The 16,662-nt window shown below is 45.6% G+C and overlaps 1 protein-coding gene across 1 annotated transcript in view; it reads right to left on the reverse strand.

Annotated features, from left to right (window-relative positions):
* Positions 1 to 16,662, reverse strand: part of MYO18B (myosin XVIIIB) — a 193,889-nt gene that overhangs the window by 68,162 nt on the left and 109,065 nt on the right. The window contains exons 31-34 of the mRNA XM_075060087.1: positions 15,626 to 15,826; positions 14,911 to 15,021; positions 12,266 to 12,370; positions 8,139 to 8,291 (exon numbers count right to left, since the gene is read on the reverse strand). Of these exons, the coding sequence (XP_074916188.1) occupies positions 8,139 to 8,291; positions 12,266 to 12,370; positions 14,911 to 15,021; positions 15,626 to 15,826 (570 nt within the window). The remainder of the gene's footprint in view (positions 1 to 8,138; positions 8,292 to 12,265; positions 12,371 to 14,910; positions 15,022 to 15,625; positions 15,827 to 16,662) is intronic.

Below are 16,662 nucleotides of genomic sequence, written 5' to 3' on the forward strand. Positions count from 1 at the left end.
GCTCTTCCTCCTCAACCTCTTCTCGTCCCATACTTCAGGCTCGCTTTCTCATGCCCTACTACCCCGCCTAAAGGAGGCAGTGGTGCTTCTAATGGCATTTCAGCCCTCATGGGTTCTGATTGGCTGGAAGTGTTCAACCCCAGGCAAATTAAATAGGTTAGAAATTCTCCAGAAGGCTTCCTCCCCATCCTTCATTCAGGCTATGAACACAAATTTCATTCTATCTGAACTCGACTGTCTCCACTGTCTCCCATTAAATACCCAGTTCCCTTGTTCTCTCCATAATGGAATTTTCCCACCTGGGGAAAGTAAATTGAAATTCCCATTACAAACGCATTATGTATGAACTGATGAATAACATTAGCTTGCTATGCTAAGCCATCTGTTAAATACCTGTGTAAAATGGATGCTTCAGACATTAACATACCAAACAACACTCCAAGACTATGCAGGTTTTGCTAAAATATTGCATTTTTGTTCCAAGTTTTTGTTCTACCAGTGATCTGTGGAGCTGGTCACGGAATTTATTAGATTTCAAAAGCCTTGTCATGCACGACATTAGAAATCTGAGGAAAGGGGTAATCATGAGGCTGTTTTAACACATGCATTGCCTCGCAGTGTTGTCAGCACACTGAGGAGTCAATATTCACAGTATCAAGACTCTCTCTCAAGAACATCAGTCTCCAGGGCAGGCACCAGCCCCTAAAATAAAGGCAAACAATGAAGAAAGGCCATGATGCAAAGCTTTGCTAAGAGAACAGCTATGGCAGGAGGGCTGTATCTGCATCAATAGCACAGAAAAGCATTCGGCAGGACACAGCTGGAAACGTCTCTGCACATTCATGAGAATGGCTCCCAAGTACTCGAACTTCTGGGTTTTTCTTGATTTCTGCTATGCTGGGATTCCCTTCCTCGTCTTAACGAGGCCAGGATGCATCATTACTGGCCAACCCCCCTTCTGTACTGCAAGTGTCGACCCCCATTGGAGGGTGAAGTTCTCTTGGCAGTGAGCGAGGGGTGTTTGGCACAGCCCAAGTTCTACTGGCAGTAGGAGGAGAGGTGGGAGCTACTGACTGGTACACTGTAAAAACTAGTTCAGCAGCACAAAAAAGACAGGAACCACTGCACTAAGGACAGTATTAGAGCAGATGGCTATGTCTGGCTCTTCCTCTCTGGTCCAGAATAGCAAGGACCCCTTGACTCTAGTAGACACACTTCTCCCCAGCGTCTGCATAACTTCTGCTGACCAACTTCCTTTCATAACACCGAATAGAACTTAGAAAATTCCATCCATCACAAACATTCCACCCCAAGTGGACACCACAGAGTCCTTCTATATCCGGTTTGACGTTTCGATCAGAAAACCAGCTTCCAGCTGCTTCAGCAAAGGTAAGTCCTTTGCAAGTTTGAAGTAGCTCACGTACACGACTAGTTAACTCTGCGGCCCTCTCAGTTCCATTTGGAGAACGCTGAAGGTTCTCGCTGGGCACAGTGGGAGGTTAGCGTGATGTCTTCATTGTCAGTCCAGCACACTTGTCACATAATCCTGTCAAGCTAAAAGGTGCCTGGTTTGTGCCTGAGGATGTCCCATAGAATTCTTGCACAGGACTCTTCTCTTCCTTTCTCAGTGCTTTGTATTCTCATGGAGCCAAAGGTATTTTCACAGTTCAAAGGTACTTCACGTAATTATCTGTCAGTTGCCAGTGGCCGTCAGAATATGAACAATGATCTATAGTTGATCCTGGGTGCAGACATTACTTCTGAATTGCAGAGTGAGTCTCTGGAGTTTGTTAAAGAGTTTATATAAAAATTTGCATTTCCTACGCCCTCAATAAATTCATAAATCCCAGTTGCTACTGTATTGTTTAGCAGGCGTGTTCTTTGGACTAAAACCCTTTCATTCAGAAATAGTTTTCTTACATGCCCTTAATATCACTGCATCTTTTCTTACTTACTGGTGGTTTTAAATGTCATTACTTAAATTAAAGGATTTGGAAGGAATCCTGGGTTTAACCAGCTATATATGATATATTTATCTACTACATGAGAACCCTTCCAGCCAAGGTAATGTTGAATCAATTTATTTGAAGGGATGGTACAACAATTATGCACAAATAAAGAGTCAAGTGGCACATTTCAGTCCCTCTTGCAGTCAGCAATCTCCATTTTTGCCTGGTTATTTATTCCCTCAGCATGTGAAAGGATTCTGTGTAAGGGTCAGTTACGCAGGTTATGTGATTCATTCTTTAAAATGCTATATATATGTCTTGTCAAAATGGTGACAAACTGCCCAATTAAGAACACTAGAGGTGGGGGTGGGATAAGCAAGTGAATGAGCATCGTCAGTCTTCAGCACTGAAGTGGACATAAGAGACTACTAGGGATTCATTTTTAAATACGGTTTTACAACAGGGGAAAACCGTAGAAAAATGGCTTGTGAATGTCTGGGGGAAAGAACTTATTAGTTAAAAGGAAGGGATCCCTTGAGAATATTGAACAGTGAGTTTTCCTGAGCAGAGCAGCTGTATCTTATCTGTAGCCACTGATTCAGGAGCACTATGCTTTCATGTGGTTTCCACAATATCACATACCGCGAGAGCTAACCCACAGGTGTCAACTCCTTACGAACTCCTTCCAGCTGCCACTCTGAAGCACTTCTTTTGGCATGAAATCAATACCAGTCCTAACGAACAGCAGTGCCAGGCTGTGCTGTGTAAGCCCAAGCACTTTGTACGACCAGGCAAGGAAACCACACCGCCCTCTCTGCAATCAACAGGACTCCTGAGTGCTTAAAGCAGGACAGATTAAACCACTCAAGACAGCCTGCATTCAGAAAGGACTGGGAAGCATGGAAAACAAAGACTGGATTCATTTATGATACAACATGAGAGGAACAATACTCAAAGGAGGTTTACTTTGTTAACAGTCTGTGCAGGACAGACTCAGCCAGTTTTGTGGGGAAAGTGCTTTATTCTGTATTAACTGCTCTGTCCTCAATGCAATCGGTATCTCTCACTTCGGAGCATGGCTACATACGCAGTTCTGCCTGCTAAGTAAGATGTATCTGAAACTACTGGCATTGACGATCCCTGATTAAGAGTGTAGGACTGTCACAGCACAGGGGTCAGGCAATTGTGCATTTTCCTAGGGTTCCTTGGCACATGCAGGGCAAGAACATGACAGCACATGCTTAAAGAGCCACAAGTCTCCTCCAGTTCTGTTTGTTTATGCCTCAGCACCTTCTCCAATGCCACATTCCCGGAGCTCCTACGTTACTTTTCATCTTTTATTCTATTTGACGTGGAAATGAGCAGCTGGTTGAATATTTCTGAAACTAGTAGCCAGCCCCCTCCCCACCAATCCGAAAGAAACTGATGCATCTTGGGATCAATAAATGATGTGAGAGAATTAATGTATGTCTGAGTGAGAGCAGCCGCATGTCTGCATACCGGGAGGAAAGCACACAGGCACTGAGGACTATTAGCTGTAGTTCAGGGCTGCACTAATTTGATAGCATGCCACCGTTCGGCCCTGCAAGGTGGGGCAGGGAGGGAGCCAGCACAAAGAGGGCAGGACAACAGTCCCCACTAAGGGAGGCTGTGATGTAGCGTTAGGATCAGCACACCATTACGGCTTGTTTGTAACAGGGAAAAGCTGTGTTTTTCAGGGCAAATTTCATGAAACATTAAAAATCATGAGCTCCCATATTTTAATGATCAGCATCAGCCAAACATTTACACTCCCACCTACTCCACCTCCAGCAGCATTGGTCCAGACAGGCCTGGGAAAGAAAGAGAATCTCTACACACTGGACAGCAATTTATTTTTACTGATTTGTTACTGCTGTGACCCAAGGTGCCTCAGGTCGCCCTCACTGAAAATGCCAAAGGCAGGGCAGGCTGCACAAAGGAGAGCAGGTTTTCTTAACACTAGTGGCTAACACACTGTAGTTAGATTCACCAACCAGCCACAAACTATCGGCCATGTTGGCTTGTACGAGGCAGGAATTGCGCCTCCTCCCCCTCGCTGCAAGGCAGCCAGCACCTTTCTGAGGGCTGTACAATAACAAGTGATGCTGACGGATAGTGTGCAGGCTGCACAGCGAGTGTAGCAGAGGCCAGTCACGCTGAGGAATGGTGACGATGGGGGTCCCTAGACTGATACTCTAACTAAGCTTGTTGTGGCGAATCAGTACTGGGATGAACGTGTGCGGAACCCATTGGCTCAGTATGTGTTATGTGTCCGCCCGCTCCGGATGGCTACTATCAGTAGCAGGTAATGGACTCACCCCTTCACCACAAGGGTAGAGGTCTCGTGTTCAGTCCACACAGATGGACCCTGGTGAGGGATCCAGGAAGACAGAGCTGAGCAGCATGCTCCATAGCGTGTTGTTTCCAAGACAAAAGGCACCAACAGTAAAGAGCAATTGCTATTAGGAAGACTAGAAAAGACACTGCGCACAGGAGAGTGGGGTGAGTCCCGGGCTTGTCTCCCCGAGGTGGCTGAAGAAGCTTGGGGGATATTTGATCTTTAACCAGGAGACAGGCCTTAAGTGCTGTAAGTCACCCACTTAGCGCAGTAACTCAGGTGCGCGGGGTCTGCACAACTGCTCACAGGGGGCATTGCTCTCAACTGTTTTTAACCCCCTTTGCCAGCTAAAACAAGGACCTTCCAAGTCAAAAAGAGAAAGAGGTGCTGAATGACATGGGCTGAGCTTCCATTTGTTTTTCTGATTCAGCATCAACTGGCATGGGCTTTTCACTGTCTCAAGCCCCTGTGGGCATCATTTCAAACTCCACCTGTGTCCTCCCAAACCCCACAATAAGTGGGTCACAGCTAGTACTGTCACCTATGGAGCAGAATATATTAGGGGTGCTGAGTACCACTAGAAATCAATCAGCTGATGCTCACTCTGCTCCCTGCCGCTGACCAGAAATTAATGAGTTGCTTTATTAGAGATATTTCTCTTCAGCAAATAAATTACTTTAAACCAAGATCCCCTTTCATTCCCCGCACCCTCAGTGCCAGGTGGAAACAGCTGCAGCTCACAGATGTTATTTATGCAGAACTATTATTTCAATTATATATGTATGTTGTTGGAATTGCTTATGTCTCCAGATTAGTCTTTTTCCAGTGGAAATGTACAACGTGGATTAATTACTAAATGGCTTCTGAAGATTGGTGTCATTAAATCATCATTACTCTCTTGCCTCTCCTTTCTGCGTTGTGTTCGTGAATAGATACCAACGCGGCATTAGCAAGCACAGCACAGGTGATAGTGTGAGGTTCCACGCCCAAACGGCACAACTTGTTATACCTGCTGTGCTGGGCTTTTTGGAGTAGAAGCCAATGCACTTCCAAGGGCATTTCTATTGTCTCTGATGACAGCAAATGGCCAGGAAGCCCTTATCTTCTTACTGGGATAGCCAAGCAGTCTAGCAAGGGTCCTAAGGTTGTTCACACCAGCCCTTTCACTTAGATCTGCCATTTTCTCAAGCTGTCTCCCAACACCTTGCACTAACTGCTCCAGCCTCTTGGCATGGCAAGCAGCTACCTCTGAAAGAGCAGAACATCCAGGGCACTTGCTCTGCACCTGCTCCTGGGGGCTTGGGAGCAACTATACCAAGAGAGACAGATGCCCAAAGTCACACCCACATAAGCAGAGTGTTCCATGGAGGAGTAGGCTGCTCCACCAGGCTTTTAATTTTTTTCTGGGGTGAGGAGCCTCCTCTCTGTCTCTCTCTCTTCATCAGCCACACACCCCAAAGGGCTCTGAGCTTCACATAACCAGGGGAGCGGTTAGGAATAAGCCTGGGGAAATGGGAGCAGCACCTCCAGAAGAACTTCTGCTTGGGGAGATTTGTGAGCATGGGGAAATAGTGCCCCAGGAGAAGTAGTGAAAACCCCATCACTTGGAACTTTTAAAAAGATACTGATGCAAACATTATCCAGTGCGCTGTAGGAAACAGCAGCAGGACTAGATGACCTAACAGGTCTTTTCAATTTCTATAACAATGAGATTAATTTCTCAAAAGCAGCATCCCCTATATCATTGCAGAGCTGCAACACACAGGCTGTGTGTGTCATAGTCCCTTCCAGTGACTAATCTCCATAGAGGATAAGAACCTACTATTGCTGCCAGGTAAGAGAGCTACTCCTTGAATTCCTGTAGTCGAAGCTAATGCTTTCAGTGCTGGAGGTCCAGTGTTCAGATACTGCTCACAGACCTTGAGTGAGGTTTGTTAGAAAGACTCTCACTCATCCTTTCATTATCTTCCCCCTCACCACCATTTCCAATTCTTTGGGGCAGTTAAAAATGAATAAAGAAAGGGGGGGGGTGTATATTTCACATCTGTTTTGCTCTACGCTATTTATGGAATGCAAGATGTCTGTGCTTAAAACAGAAGCAAATTAAACTCTGATCCTTGCACAGATTATAATACAACACACAATACTTATAACCATTTCCATGACAACAGATATGAAAAGGGACTTCATTTGCAAGAAAGGTAGAAAACACATTGAGGAGAAGGTAATTAACATGGGCTGCAAAAAGAAAGACCAGAACATTTTATTTAACTGTAGTTGCCTTACTTAGATACCTGTTGTTGCTAAGACAAGATTTCAGTCTGCAGTAGAAAGAGGAGAAAAGCCTTTTACAGGGGTCTGAGATAAACTCTCTTTGTGCTCAGGCATGTGTGCAGAGGCTGCTGTTACCTTGCCGCATAATTAACAAGGAAAGTTCTGTAAAAATGTCTTGCCTCATATAATCTTGCCATTTCACTTTGGTTCAGGTAAATAAATCATGTCCCCAGGAAATGCTAGAAAGGCTTTGCTGTGTCAGGACAGTGCTGTTCATTAGACAGATGATGGACAGCCTAAAACAGCCATTAGCCTCCATCTTGTGCATGGTGAAGCTGTTCTTGGGCTGACTTCAATGAGTTTTCTATTTCTTCACAATTTTTCCATAGTAGATGTCACTGGTAATTAGTAAATGTCTAGAGACAGAGTGAATGACTGTGGAATTGACTAGATTCCTTCTTTACCTTGGAAATCCCACAGAACCAAATCCAGGTGCTGGGCGTGAGCCGGGGCCTTTGACAGTCATTCCACTGACTTCTATGGGCTTTGGATTGGGCCCCTCATGAGACCCATGAGTAGGAACCCTAAAATCAGAGGTGCCCCATTATTTAAAGTCACACTCATGCCTATTGATTTGAATTGTAAGTGCCCACAGAGTGAGTCCAAGCAGCATGGGCCAGCTTGTATTATTTCAGATGAGAGAGAGATGGAAAAGGAGTTTCAAGCCCAGAGATTTGCTGAGGCTATGAGAGGCTTTGAGGGGAGCTTGTGAAAACCCTGTCCCACAAAGAGGCACCCTATCTTTTCCGATGCTCACTTAGCGACCCAAGGCCAGAGGGCACTTTAGTCTCAGCAGGGAGATCGCCCCGAAAGTAAAAGGTGTAGCACTTTGAAACACAAGGATTTGGCTAGAGCTCCTTCTGTGTCCTGCGTGCAAACACACTTCCCATCTTTCCTCTAGAGCTCATGGCAGCAAAGAGAACCTGGGGAGACAGCAGCTGCACTCCTAGCTTTGCTTTCCTGACTGAACTCCTAATAACAAAACATTACTTTTTGGAGCACATTTCCAGCTCCCTTTCTTACTTCTGCTATCTCCGTTTGAAAGCAGGGAGGCCAAGAAGACACAGGTCACATGATTTTAGATACTAAGGAGAGCTGCAAAATATCAGAATTAATTTCTGTGGGAAAATGGCTGGGATATAACTCCATTAATGACTCCACAAGGTCTAGTTCTACTGGAGCTGAAGCTTGCTCTTTCCTAGCCCTGACTGATGCATACCAAAGTTATTATAGCAGGGCACTGGCCAATTTGTATGCATGTCTGTGCACGTTTACAGAAGAGGGTCCATGATGGCTTGGTCACCTGGATGTAGTGATGTTATAATGTACCTGGGATAGGCCCATAAGAAGTGTCTTATTTCTGTGCATGTAGGTGCTAGAGCGTTTCCAGCATCGCAGCATCACAAAGTGAGAGGTGCCAAATGAAAAGAAAAGAAAAGAAAACCAAATGTGTCTATCAAGACTCTATCAATAACCAGAGCATTAAGGTCTCTGACCTGACTGCGAACTTTCTCAAGCTCCTCTTTACTGACAGACAGACTGTGCTCTCCTGCTGTCACTAGCAGGAGCTGCACATCTGCGAGCAGAGCGTGTGTCCTCTTCAGGTCCCGCCGAAGCCGCTTCTCTACGTCGAAGTCCCGATGACCAATCTAGGGGCAGAAAGGTTTTCATTAGAGCCAGTCCCCCATTCCTCAGGCAATTCCAACATTTCAGGGTTTTTTATTTTGAATCAAAAGAAAAGGTGACACTTCAAAATTTCCCAGGGAACCAAACCTCAGGAACATTTCAAACTGGGACTGTTGAAATGTTTCACTTCAACATTTTGTTCAACAAAACTTTGTCAAAATCAACTTGCCCTCACAAAACGTTTCGAGTTTGATGAAATTACATTTCCCCATTAGAAAACTGTTGCATTAGAAAATTGCCAACTAGATCGAGTTTCTGTTAACATCTTGTTCGTACAGAGATGCAGTCTGCCTCAGATTCCAGCGCAAGCAATAGATTTCAAAGGAGCAGCAAAGAAACTGTCTGTAGTGACCCAACAGATCAAATGAATAACTAACGACAAAGTCAAGGACCCAGGTGCTTTAAAGTTTCTTCAGTCTGTGGTATTTCCTATATGTAACATGTGTGCACAGTGATTATTGAGATCCACAGCGAGTCCAGATTTTATCCATCATCTCGCCACTCTTAAGCTATTTCATCTTTACTGTTGACCCCACTCAGCAGTGACAGATGCCAGTGAAAGCTTTATGGGTATCTTCCATCGGAACGTGCCAGGCTTTGCATGCTGAACTGCTCACCCATCGAAAGATGGCTATAACCCTGGCCCTCACATAGAGCTTGCAGATCTGAAACACCTGGTGCTGCTGTCCAATGTCCTGCTTCCTACACAGAAAAACTTCTGAGTAAACCCTGCACCAGGAATGAGCTATTTCTCCTCTGCAGTAGGAAGAGTCTTACAGCAATATTATCCCACTCTGAGTGCTAGAGAACATTGTTACCAAGGATACTAATACAGAAAAAACAGCATGGCTTGAGGAAGACCAAGACAGCAACGCAGCAGAATATCAGTCTGGAATCATGCAGGACTGTACAATGTATTTTTCATGGTCACTGTCATTGCTCCAGATTTGACCATTTGGGCTTTACACCCATGGAACGTGAGCCAGCTGGGAAGTGAATTCCCCCCTACAAGCCAGCCTGCAAATCACCCATGTGGCCTCTCTGCCAGGCTTTGTGCTGGCATCAGGGGTGAATTCCAACAACGGGGGGGGGGGGGGGGCGGAAGTCCTGCAAATCCTGGTTTGAATGTTGAATTGGATTGGCCTTGCCTGGATCTCGGCCCCTTGTACGCTGGCCTTCTGTTAATACTGGTGCATCTGAGAAATACTAACATGGAGACTCCGGGAAATTGAATCTCTGATTTCTACAGGCATTCACATCTAAAACCTGGTTACTAGGATTACACTCATCCAATCAGGGAACAGAAACTACCCACTGTGCTTTATGACCCAATCATGATTACGCAACTTCTCAAATTTCAAATACTGAACAGCTAAAATGTAAAAGTTATCACAAGTTATTGAAGAATGAAAAAAAATTCAAGAGAACATACAATTTTATCTGGGAAATTCCACATCAGAAAAACACAACAGGGAAAAGCCCCACCAAATAAATATTCAGTATGAATTATTCCCACAGCGCTAACGCAAAGCATCTGTTTTGATAGTGAAAGGACTCTTTGCAAATGACAGTTATTCAGTTTGAGTTGTGTCGCTTGCCCTATAGGCAGTGGTTTGTGTTATTATAGGGGCTCCTCACGAGTTAATTTTGTGCCAGTGTATTACCCTGAAGCCCTTTAATGAAGGGAAACAGGAAGTGAGTTTAAAATATTCTACCTCCAAATGAATTTGTGAGTATCCATGGACACAAGATACGAGAATTAGAAAAAAAACGAGCAAACAAGGACATGGTTTCAGTGTTTGATTTCATACTAATTGGAATATGACAGCACTTGCACTCTATGCTTCTAAATATTCCTTTATGTATCTCCTCTGCTCTCAGATCTATTCTCCTATCATCTGTTCACTAGTTAAAATTCATTACACAGACTTGACCTTGGAACCTGTTTTAAAGCTGCTTGGCATTTTTCTGTAACCTGAAAACACTGGTGGTATCTCCGCTTCCCTAATTGGCTTTCAGATGTTTGATAAGCATGTCTGCAGCACACTGTCCACTGCAAATCAAAGTGCAGCGCTACTAGTAACTCTAAGGCAGAGCAGACGTGCTTTTCCCCCATTCTCTCTCCCCACCGACAGCCTGTCTCCTGCATGCTGTACTGTACTGTTTGTTCTATCTCAGCACTTGTCTGCCACAGCAGATTAATTCTGTGTCATAAATACAAATTGGGTTTATTGACTTCGCCATTTTCAGTGCACAGAGAACGCCAGTCTCTGCCTGGCCCCCTCTATCACCGACAGGTGCCTTTTCACTTGCAATCAAGGCCAGAAAAGCTGACTAATATGGTGTTTTTCATGCCCACGTTTGCTCTTCCTTTCTGCTAACCACAATAGGAAATGAAGAATCACAACAGTGAATGTGGTCATATAGCCAGGGCATGGAGAGAGAGATTATACAGTCCTGGCAATGCCTTGTGTGGGTTACCAGCAGGGCAGCATCCTTTGGTAAGGACAATCTGACACTACCTACCTCCCACGCACTGAATTCTCTCTGCAGCTCATATGCTACATTCATTCACCTGCGTTAATTTTTGTAAACTATCAATCAGAAGGAATACGCTGAATTGAATGGTGGTAGTAATAACGATCCCTGCATTTGTATAGCAGTGTTTATTCTACCAGTTAACTAGTATTTTATGAGCTGAAAGCCTATGGGAAGTTCTGGATGGGCCCCATTACACAATTTTACATCTATCCTGAAATCTCCCCACTGCTGCACAGTGTTGTTAGACTCCAAAATTCTTCATCTTCTCTCCAAAATGTAATGAACATACAGAAGTGCCAGACCTCATGACCCCAGCCAGCTTGTTCCAGTGACCAGGAGCTATGCTAGCTAATGACCACACCTCCAAATGAGTCGCTCCCACTCTCCTTGGTGTGCCCTTGTTTTAAAGATATTTTAATTGCAATATAATGCTGAGCTGTCCACAGGCAGTTTGAAAACATTCACATAACAGACTCACCATCCTGGGCTACAGCCCTAAGTCTTGCTGTCTTTCCATACGGAAGCGATGAGACAGCATGTCCAGCTGTCCAGTGAGGCTGCTCTTCTGTCCGGCTCTTACCTTGCACACCCAGGTAAGGGCCAGCATGGCCTTGGCCTTTAATGAGAACTACCGCTACAGGACTTGGTGCATGAGAGAGTTTAGAAATGTGGCTAGGTTCGTAGGTCACCTAATCGAAATGTCGTCTAATGAAGCTACGTTCAAGTTCCTTATCATATCATTTAACATGAAAGAGCTGTGTATGCTTTTTCCAGCAGATGCTCTCCAATCACTGCCCTCCACGCATTAGATGGTAACAAAATGTTTGTTTGAATGAATGTGGTAGGGACAGACATCTACAGTACATAACAATCTGATACCTGGCTTCTCTGGGAAGAAGGAGATGTTCCAGCATTCATGTTGGTTTGTTTGCTGCTCCCACAAAAATAGAACAAGGAAAGCATTCCTTTCCCATGGTTAGTTATCCAGACACTTATCCTGGGAAAAACTAGAAAGCTGCACCTCCAAGATCCCTTTGTGGGCCCAGCCCCACCTTTGTTCTGAGACTATACTGGGACCACAGCATTAGAACTGCTATGGCAAATGATAGTGCTCTAATGGCCAGGAGAATATTTGGTGGAAGAAGAGCTGGGATTTGCCCCTTCGCAGCATCTTTGATAGCAGGGGGCTCATTGTGTTCTGGTTCTGGCTTCGTTTGTTTTTTGTAACTTGTCCCATATGAATAAAAAAAGGCAACAGTGTTTGAGTGGGGGCATCTCGAGTGCAAGATGGTAATGCCAAGGACTGGAGACACACATAGTTGTCTGGCTGGCAGTTTCATAAGCCATCTCCCAGGAGCTGGTAAAATAAGGTCACTGATGGATTCCAGTTTCCTACCTGCTCACAGAGGGTCCCAATGAGCCCTTCCAGATCCTGCTTCTTGTGGAGCACCATCTGCTTCTCCTGAAATTCCTGCTCCAACTGCATCTCCAACTGACGAAGCTGCACACAGGTGAGAAGCACACAGACTACTCAGAATGCAATCTCCTGCCCCAGCTGAGGCCAGCAGAAGGCCACGGGGGTTGCCTCTGACTTAATAACTACGTCCCAGATACTACTTTGCTTGCTTTTCCCAGCGGTCTCTCAACGGTTTGCACCTTCCCATATAAAAAGGCAAAGGCAATCACAGGCCTAGCCATTCATGTTACATGAAGTCCCTCATTTCTGATTGAACATATAATAATATGGCCCAATGGTTTGGCCTGCCCGGGCACGGCCAAAGCAGCAGCAAAGTAAGGGTCCCTGCTGGCACACACGCAGTAGGTTGACAGCCAGTTGAACACTCCCATCATTGCTAGTAGGGATGGGAGACTTCTTGTCCTTTAAAGGACACTCTGGATATGTCAACACTGCAAAGAAACCCTGCAGCAACAAGTCTCAGGCCTGGGTCAATTGACTGGGGCTCATGGGGCTCACTCTAAGGCGCCAAAATGATCAGTGTAGACATTCCCACCCACTGCTATTTTCAGCTCTGTAGCATGAGCCCCACAAGCCTGAGTCCTTTGACGTGGGCTCTGAGACTCACTGCCACAGGGGTTTGGGGCTGTGTCGATGTACCTGCTGCATATTGGCGAGATGACCCCAGTACCTTCTTGGCAACGCAACCATGAGAGGGAGAAGGGGAGGCCTCCTCCCAACCCACAAAGCTTTCCACTTCCAGGTTGGTCCATGGCACCACCCTGAGTGAATTTGAAGCGCATGGCCAGAAGCACCTTTCACATCTATAATTATTGTTGCCTTAATGCTCTTTTACAAAGATCAGTTCTGTTCTGCTTCCTCATCCTTTGGGAGAGGCAGACAGACCAGATGCTTCAGTTCTCATGGCTGCTCTGCACAGCTCTAATTGGAGCCTATCCTGACAACAGGGGATTCCCCCCTGCAGAGGAACCCTCAGGTGGCCTAGAGATGCCACAGCAGCTCCTGAGAATTAATGCGACTCGCCAGAGAAGAGAGGGCCATATTCCCTGCACTTCTGACAAGGACTTGTTGTCTGACCTCGGGCCGAGTCACGTAACCTGCGTGTCTCAGTTTTCCCACCTGTGAAGAGGTCACAACAGTGAGCTCACAGAGATGTTGTGAGGAATAATCAGGCCACGTTTGTACAGCTGATGGAGAAGGGAGAGGCTTGAAGAAGTGGTAAGTGTTAGGGGAATCGAACTGGCCCCTCTCTAGGCACCACTTATCACCTCTTGTTGAGGCAATGAAACAAGATCCTGATGATCAGTTCAGAGCTTTGCTCCATGGCTGACAGAGGACCAGCTAGACCCTAAATGAGGTGGGGAAAATCAGAATGGTTTATTTCACAGCATGGTTTTTGTTCCTTCAAGCCACTGGAAGGACCTGGCCTAGAGCAGCAAACTTGCCAAGAAGACTCCATCTCTGAACCTGTTAGTGGCTGGCACAGCTCATCAGAGCTCTCTCAAATCATCCACCAGCCTCCTTCTGCATCTCTGAAAAGCTCCTCATCAACTGTGTTTAAAATGGAAAAGCGAGCAAGTAAGATACTAAATATTGATTCCTCTCTTGAGAGTCTCTGCCATTTACGCATTTAGAAAAGAAACATTCAATCTGTTTGGGGCAAGGGAAGCAAAAGAAGAAAACTATGTGTTTAGCTGAGAGCAGCCTTGGAACCTGTTCAAAACTTTTTCGGTGAAATTGACACTCTCTTACCCCTTCACAGAGGGCAATTAACAAAACAAACACAGACAAAGCCCAGGAATTGTGACTACAGGATTTCCAAGTGGAATACAGCGTAATAATGCCCAGTAATTAAAAGCTATTGGGCCTAAGAATAAGTAGAAAGGAATAGAAAAGAGGGGACGTGTGTAGAGAGAATCATAGAAAGTGTGATGAGCATGGGCAACAGTTGAACCTCCCTGTATTAATTTTCCTGGGCAGAATGATGACACTGTCCATGATTCTTCACCAGCACATTGTAATATGGAGGATCTGTCTGCAGGACATGGCCCTGACAATAATGGAGTCATACATGCGTCAGTGACCCACTCATCCTTCAGATGTGACTTCTCCACAAATGTCTGGCTGTGGCCGCTTGCGTTTGCTTCCTGTTGTGTCCTGACACCCACACCCCTCTTTTTTGTTTTATACAAAAGCACAGATAAATTCATCCTCAACAGAGATAATTTGCTATTGAGAACGAGTGCTCAAGATGCAAGGCTCACACTGTCTGCTTGAAAGCAGCATGTCAACATGATGTTAAACATAGGGTTTTCACCTTTCAGTATATTGCACAGTCCCATTTTCTGTCTAAATCAGTTAGGCCTTGCAATGCTGAGCAGTGCAATGTCTAAATACTTGTAAAAATCTGAGCCTAATTCCTTAATTGTTCCCCAGTCAAAGCCACATGTAGCAGAGAATTCTAAATCCCCTCCCCAGAGGCAGGTTAATTACGCATCCCACCCTGAGTCCCTTGGTCACACCCTTCAGCAAGTCCCATCTCAGTTAACACTTTGCTGACATACCCTCCTCTGACAGGACTGGCGAACATCCTCCATCTCCTCTTCCTTGTCTTCCAGTTCCTTCTGGTGCATCTGCTTCATTCGTTCTATTTCCATTTCAAGCCGCATGTGGAGCTGAGGAAGCCCAAGACAAAGAGCTCTAGATAAGCAGGGGGAATTGTTACAAGCACTTCCCCAGTTCACTGACCGAGAAGGAAATTGCAGCAGTTTTCCTTTGAAGATTTAAGAAGGATGCCAGGTGGGCAGCCCAGGCAGAGCAACTGCATGGGAGGGGCACAACTACCTATCACATCTCAGATCCAGACCTCACTGTCAGGGGGGCTTCGAATGACAGAAACTGCCAGGAGCTCAACGGTTCCAAGCAGAAAGCTGCTGAAGTTACCACCTGCATCCTGTCAGCCTTTCACCGTGATGTGCTGCAATCACCTTGCAAGACTCAGCCATAACAATGCAAAACACCTGTTACCCATCAGTTGAATGGGTTTCTGAGCCTAAGGCTTGATAATGAAACAAATGAATCATATTAAAACAGTTAAACAAGGAGAAGAATCAATAAACTGAACAATGAGTTTCTATAAGGTGAGAGGCTGCAGAAGACCCTAACAATCAGTCTCAGGTTGGGGAGCTGAATACTCGTTCTGTGCTTCTCAGGGTGGCTGGAGACCATGGCACTGATCTTGGACCTATTGGATAGAATAGCATAAGGAGAAGATCTTACCTGTTCCAGCTGCTCAACAGTATTTGCATGTCGGGTCAGTTCTTTCTGCTGTTCAGCAGCACTGGACTCAAGCTCCCAAAGCTTCTTCCTTAGGGTAGCCACAGAATCCTTGTCCCAGGCCTCTGGGGAGGTGAGCTCCTGCACTCGGGTGGCCAGCACTGCAATTCGCTGATTCAGATTAGAAGTTTCCAGGTCCTTTTGCTGTGCCAGGGGGGAAGAAAGTTCACAAATGTAGAGGGTCAGAGTAGGTCTGTTAGCCCCATTAGCAGTGCAGCCGTCTGCTTTCCCAAGAAAACAACCTCCCCAGGGCTTGACTGAGAAACCAGAACTGGTCAGAACATGTTGCGGGCGTGTGGATAATTTAAATTAAAATGTGAAAAAATAGCTTTCAACCTGACTTGTTGGGAGCCTCTCAAAACTTCCCTTTCAGTGATACACAGCAAAGGAGGATAGTGGGAAGGGAAGAGGCATTCTCTGTTTCATGCAGCATCTAAACAACCATAATGATAGCCGTTAACCTTACTTTTGCAATCTGCTACAGATACCCTGGGGATTCAACTCAGGACACAGTGGCCCCTGCAAGGGATGGGAGGTGGACTCTGAACTTATCTGATGCAGCAGTCACTCAATGAAAAAAACTACACCTCTACCTCGACATAACGCTGTCCTTGGGAGCCAAAAAATCTTACCACGTTATAGGTGAAACCGTGTTATATTGAACTTGCTTTGATCCACTGGAGTGTGCAGCCCCACCCCCTAGAGCACTGCGTTACAGCGTTATATCCAAATTCATGTTATATCAGGTGGCGCTATATAGAGGTAGTGGTGTATCACTTCTTCAGGCTGCTCCATTGGCCCCCAGTCATTGCAGGACCTACTTCTAGTTTTAAGACACCCTCCATGAACCCACGCACCTAACTCGGACCAGCTCATCTGAGCAGTCATTTTGTCTCTCTCTCTCTACTCCTCTCTTGCTCCCTCCGCCCACCCACCACTGACCTCTTCTCTTACTCACACATGAGGTCACTGTTGTGGGT

The sequence above is a fragment of the Chelonoidis abingdonii genome, chromosome 22 (genome assembly GCF_003597395.2).
Source record: "Chelonoidis abingdonii isolate Lonesome George chromosome 22, CheloAbing_2.0, whole genome shotgun sequence".
NCBI classification, from domain to species: domain Eukaryota; kingdom Metazoa; phylum Chordata; order Testudines; family Testudinidae; genus Chelonoidis; species Chelonoidis abingdonii.